The sequence below is a fragment of the Procambarus clarkii genome, chromosome 30 (genome assembly GCF_040958095.1).
Source record: "Procambarus clarkii isolate CNS0578487 chromosome 30, FALCON_Pclarkii_2.0, whole genome shotgun sequence".
NCBI lineage: Eukaryota > Metazoa > Arthropoda > Malacostraca > Decapoda > Cambaridae > Procambarus > Procambarus clarkii.
The window spans coordinates 9,211,862-9,217,643 of NC_091179.1; the positions used below are offsets into that span (position 1 = coordinate 9,211,862).

Here is a 5,782-nt window from a genome sequence, read left to right on the forward strand (position 1 = left end):
GCAAGTTACAATCTTGATGAGCTAGTTACAAAATTCAATATAAGTCATCACATCAACAATGGGTTCGAGATCGACCACAAGTACAGTTTATAAATTAAGCAACTGACATATGTGGAGAGCCTAGTGTCACAATTGATATGTTTGTCCTGCACACCGCCCCACCCCCCATCCAGTGGGCAGCGGTGGATAGATTACAATCACTTAGTTACTACCTACAGTTAGTAAACTGGGGATATTTGGCTAAAGTTTCTGGTAGCAGATCATTTTGAATGAAAAATTTACACATCGTTGGAACATTGGTTATAGAAAATGCAAATAATACCCAACAGAACTAAAACCTCCAATATAATTTAGGACCAATTGGGTCATAACAAGTGGTATGTATCATTATATCATCAGCATATTTAATGATGGCACGTTGGGTTTGCTAGGCACAGAGTTTAACACTGCATTTATTAAAATATTAAATAAGGTAGGGCTGAGGACACGTCCCTGTAGGGTGTCTAGCTCAAAGTCTCCTGTTATACCACTGTGCCCGTGGAACAGTACAGATGATTTCCTGTTGGATAAGTAACCTCTGACTCAACAAAGAAGCCGACCACCAATATTCATTCTTGCAAGCTCACTCAAAATGACACGTCGGCTTGCACTATCAACGAAGACTTGAGATCAAGGACGGTGGTGTGACTTGTCAGTGTGCAGGGTAAGAAAGGTGGTGATGCAATGATGCACACTCCTTCCATGCATGAAGCCTTATATCTGGGGGGAGAGCATGGTTTTTACTCTATACGGGAGACGGTTTAGTACCATTCTCTCGAATGTTTTGCAAATGCAACAAGTAAGGGAAACTGGGTGGAAAGCATTCTCTTGATTATGCTTAGGAATTGGAATGATGATACTATTGGTCTAAGAGATAAGAAGTTCACCAGTAATATAGATTGTTATAAAGTTCAAGAAAGGGTTTTCCTAGTAATAAATGAGGCAAACGCAATGTGTCGTAAGTAACGCCAGCCTCACGTGGATGTGACTTTACTTGTGTTCAGGGCCGAAAGTAACTCAAACTCGGTAAATAGCTCGTCCATACTGCTTGTAGAGCATGAGGTCAAGGAGCCTATATCTCCGTATCCAGAATTTAATCTTAATTGAATGCCTGCGGGGAGACTATTGAAGCTAGATGTAGATGCAAAATATCGACTGTAAAGTTAAGAAGTAAAAGTAATGCAATCGTGAATATTATTCCGATGTTCCATAGGAAATCTTCAGCATACGTAGTGACTTGTGGAACAGAGGGAGCTGATTGGTGGAGGCCGGGAGCCCAGGTGACCTGGGGGCTCAGATGGCCCTTGACCTCTCACAACACTGACTAACGCCGAGTAAGACACACACACGTCCTGCATATCTGCTTATCTTTGACACGAGCGTTTCTCGGTGGTGAGTTTTGAGCGAGCTTTGACAGTTTTTTTATAAATTTGTTTGTGTATTATGTGCAAGACGATTGTCACTGCCCATTAATGGGACTTTCCATCTGAAAACGATGAACCATTTCAGGTCCTGTTATAATTGCTAGATTTGTTTTATATAGAATTGCCCTACTAGCAACTTGACTTGTAACATACAAAATGTGAAATGTAGGAATTCAATTCTTGACGAAGGTATAGGATAAAAAGGTATGGGCAGGGAGACGCTGGGTTGTGGGAGCATGGTTTGTGGATGGGGGTAGAAATGATTAAAAGCTCTAGCAAAGTGCTTAACAGATAGGGATTTTAACTATTACCATGATGTAAAGTGTACTACTGAACGATCACTATGGGGACGCACAAAGTACTAGACATGTGCGCCAGCATGTATTACATAAGCGCATTTAAGAGCTTAAACTTTGCCCGAGTACGTAAGATTTGTAGTTTAACATGCTTTAGTTTAAACGCCAGCTAGTTCACTTGTTCAAAAACCACTCTTAAATGCTTTTCATAACCATAATTTAGATTACCAGCTCTTTCCCCCTTTAACTTGACGGCGATGTTTATTTCCCCACAGATCTTTAACAATGTGGGAACCAAAAGAATGCTGTTGCTTAAAGATCAAGACGGGAAGTCTCCTCCTTGGCGGCTTTCTCTTGGTAAGAACCTTCAGCTCCTTGGGTTACTGGTACCCCTTTATACCCTTCATCCTCGCACGTCGTAGTGACTTCGGTGGAGATGACATTTTTAGTAAATTCTCGTGATTACTTATGACTTGGATATTAAGTCAGAGTTGGTACTCTGGCGGCCGTCCTGTCCCCGGACACTTTAAATTTAATCTAGAAGTCTTGCTTGCTTAAATTTACTTACTCACTTCCCCCCCCCCTCCTCAAACTTTTATTTACCACCTCGCCGTTACTCTACCAGCTTAAACGCGTATTTAGAGTTGTCATAAATATTGATTAAACCTTTTTGCATAGCTAAGTTTCTACGCAACAATAACTTATTAGATGGGCTTGGGTTAATCCTGTGAAACTGCAATATTAATCTTCAGTAGTTCGCACATGTTAAAACTAGTTCCCAAATAATTTGGCTATGAAGTAACTGTCAATTACTACAGAACGCCATGCTCGTGTCTACTTAAATCCCTACTTGACATGTACATATTTAAAAGCTTGACGAATTACTCCATTATTGTAGACATAATGGCTACCTTGTGGTACTACAGATCACGTCTGTTATCTTTATTGTGATGGATGCCACCATGTTGGCTGATGGCAGCGTACTACAAATTGTTCCAAACCACTGTGCTGACAGCGAGGATCCTGCAGACTGTTATGATTTCTACTTTAAATGGGGTATGTATTCTGTACAGAACTGTATTCCAGTTGTGCCACAGTAATATTAGATGTTCATGAAATCTTCCCTTCTAAATTTTCTTAGAGGGAAGGGGTGGAAGTGTGAATAAAGTTCGTCATAATTACCAGTTTTTCACGATTTTTTTTTTTTTTATATAGCGAGGGGGACTGTGGCCTTTGGTTTGGCGATTGGCGTAATTCAAGCCCTAGTCAGCAGTCTTCTCCTCTATGGTATTTTAATGGTAAGTTGTAGACTAGGCCTCAGATGGCCTATTCCAGATAAGGTTTATAATGTAGGTTCCCCCCCCTAATTTTTACCACCTCCCCCTTTTCTTAAAGCAGAGATTTAGCCTGCTAAATAGTTATGATCCTCCTGGGTAAACGCCCATTTTATCCATACAGCGTTAGTCGCCTAACTTAATATAGGAAGTTTAACTATACTTCCCAAATATAGTTAAACTGCCCGTAATAAATTGACTATGAGGACTATACCATACGGTTCAAAGAATATTGGCAAACTAGCTACTAAAATAGACTACTAAAATCTCGTAAGAAGTGTAAAGTGCAATGGCCTCTGTAGTACACGGTTCACTGCCACAAACTTCATAGCGGGCATCTAGGCAGAACCACATCTACTGGGGTGGTAGGGAGGGGGAGCTGTATAACGCCCACCCCCCCCCCCCCCCTATAAGTCTCCTCCCTTTTCAAAACGGAGGGTAACCCCGGAGTGGCAACAAACCTCCAATAGACTGCTAAAGTTTAGCTGAATATCTTGATACAAACATAAAGAGCGCCTTGTCCTCCACAAGAATAACTAGTGTAATTTTTTCTGTACTTTCAGGAAAAGACGAGGTTGTTTATTCCATTCATGCTTGTGCTGTTGACACAGATCTTTATCCACATAATCTTCGCTTTGGATTTACTGTACATGGCCGGTACACTCCAATACTGGACGGAAATGATAACCTATGGGGTGATCTTTACCCTAGTCATATTCTTGGAAGTCTTCTTTCTTCTGGTCGTCAGAGCACACTACTTACAAGTGAGTAAAATATATAGTGTAGCTAAAACTTTCAATGTGTGCCAGTCTATTTTTTTTCCCTCGCACCCCACCTTCATTTAGTGTAACTCGATTAGTTGTAAACTGATCGGTCTTTTCAGAGTACACCTGAGTAAAGTAATAAGCTAGTATCTTTAGTGTTTTAAAGTGAATGGTAATACCTATTCTGTACTAGATTAGGTTCTAGTTACAATGCCAAAGGTATCTGCAATCTTTAACTTGTCTTAATGACATGTTATACCATGCCACAACACCCGTTACTCCCCACCCCCTCTCATGGGACACCTTTTCTTCCCCCCCCCCCCCAATCTCTAACGAAATCTCGCCCAAATTTTTAATGTTTATAGGTTTTGAAAATCATTATCATAGTACTGATAAAATGGAAATGTCTGTTAACAACCAGAAAGATCGGCAATGTGGTATTTTAGTGTATGAACACGAATGTTAAATGCACTTCATGCATTTATACCTTAACTTGGTTTTAATCCATTTCGGTTAATCTGCATTTGTGCAGCTACCCTAGACTGTATGAATAGTATCAAAGCTAGTTACGTAGTGCTAAAAAAAAAATACCATCACGCAGGATGGTTAGTCACACGGAGGCATGTGATAGGCAGTCTGCACTGGCGGACTCCGGATGGGTTTTATATATATATATATATATATAATATATATAATATATATATATATAATATATCATCATCATCAAAAGTTGACTTTTTTAGCTTCAAATGAATGCTGGACTCTAGGTGGCATATTTCATATCCGGAATTCATGAAGTTGGGGTAGGAGCAATGCCCTCTAGTCCACTGCAATGACTGCAGGAATAAAGGTAGATTTTATGCAAAGTTGAAATTAGCTAAATTGCTTTGAAAGCTCTCGTAAAAGTTTTATCAGTATAGTAGCGGTGGTATTTTCTTTTGTATGCTTCCGGTGGTAGTAGAGCTGTCGCATTTTAAGTTAGGAAAGATTGACTTGGTTTGGCTCCCCGACTTGAACTTCTTGCCAGGAACCTTGGCCATCTTATTACTTTAATTTCTGAATTTAAATGCAAAGAAATTTTTATCGGTGAGCTTGGGTGTAGCTAATTTAACTTGAGCAAATTGGTTATTTGGGGGCACCATTAATTTTTTTGTATTATTGTAAACGATAACTAATGCTGGCAATAATTACAGGTAAGGCGATCAAAGATGATAGAATGTTTGGTGATGCAGAAGTACGCCAGTGACTCTACTATCGGTAATGAAATCTGCAGCCTGTTTAAAAATGTCTAAACGGCAAATGTACTATGGATATTAAGACTCCCATATACAGGTAGACTTTGAGATGAGGAAAAAAAATACCATCTGAAGTGTACTGTTGGCTGGTGTAACTGATACTAGTGTATATGGAAGATTTTTAGTAGTTTAAGCTTTTTCTTTTTTTTTTCCCCAAACTCCTTATAAAAGAAACTAGTAACGTGGGAACTAACGTAAAATCATATAACGCAGTATAAATTTTCTGCTTAATGTATTAATTTTTTACATGTTGAACACTTTCATATTCCACATTCATCTCTGAGCCTATTTTAACTGTACTTGCTAAAGGTGTTGTATTTTAGTCGCCCAAGATTTTGACGTGGTTTGTAAACTTAAGTTATGTAATTTTTTTTACGTCTCGCCGAATCTAATAGACTGATACAAGAGTAGATGGCTGTAGTCGTTGGGACCGCTCTACATACTTACTGCGGTTACAGTATGTAGCTGTCGCCCATTTAGTTTTAAGCTTTACGTGTTTTGTATGATATCGGGCTTGGTAGTTCCTAGTTTGTTCATTGTATAAATGGGTTTAAATAATTGATAATGGACTAGTTAGTACCATTAGCTAACTAGAAATTTTACTGACGAATAAAATCTTGGTATGCATCA

At 39.2% G+C, this 5,782-nt stretch overlaps 1 protein-coding gene across 1 annotated transcript; it reads left to right on the forward strand.

Annotated features, from left to right (window-relative positions):
* Positions 1-1,276: 1,276 nt before the first annotated feature.
* LOC123765627 (lysosomal-associated transmembrane protein 4B) lies at positions 1,277-5,782 on the forward strand. Its single transcript, XM_045754303.2, has 6 exons — positions 1,277-1,431; positions 2,035-2,116; positions 2,686-2,815; positions 2,975-3,057; positions 3,657-3,857; positions 5,051-5,782. Exons 2-6 carry the CDS (start codon positions 2,045-2,047, stop codon positions 5,147-5,149), a joined length of 585 nt encoding a protein of 194 aa, XP_045610259.2. The 5' UTR covers positions 1,277-1,431; positions 2,035-2,044; the 3' UTR covers positions 5,150-5,782.

Bases quoted from the DNA above. Each gene is read 5' to 3' on its own strand.
- LOC123765627 (XM_045754303.2), top strand. From the start codon at position 2,045: ATGTGGGAACCAAAAGAATGCTGTTGCTTAAAGATCAAGACGGGAAGT. The intron at 2,816-2,974 runs GTATGTATTCTG...TTTTTTATATAG, and splicing joins TGATTTCTACTTTAAATGGG to CGAGGGGGACTGTGGCCTTT. The intron at 3,058-3,656 runs GTAAGTTGTAGA...CTGTACTTTCAG, and splicing joins TCCTCTATGGTATTTTAATG to GAAAAGACGAGGTTGTTTAT.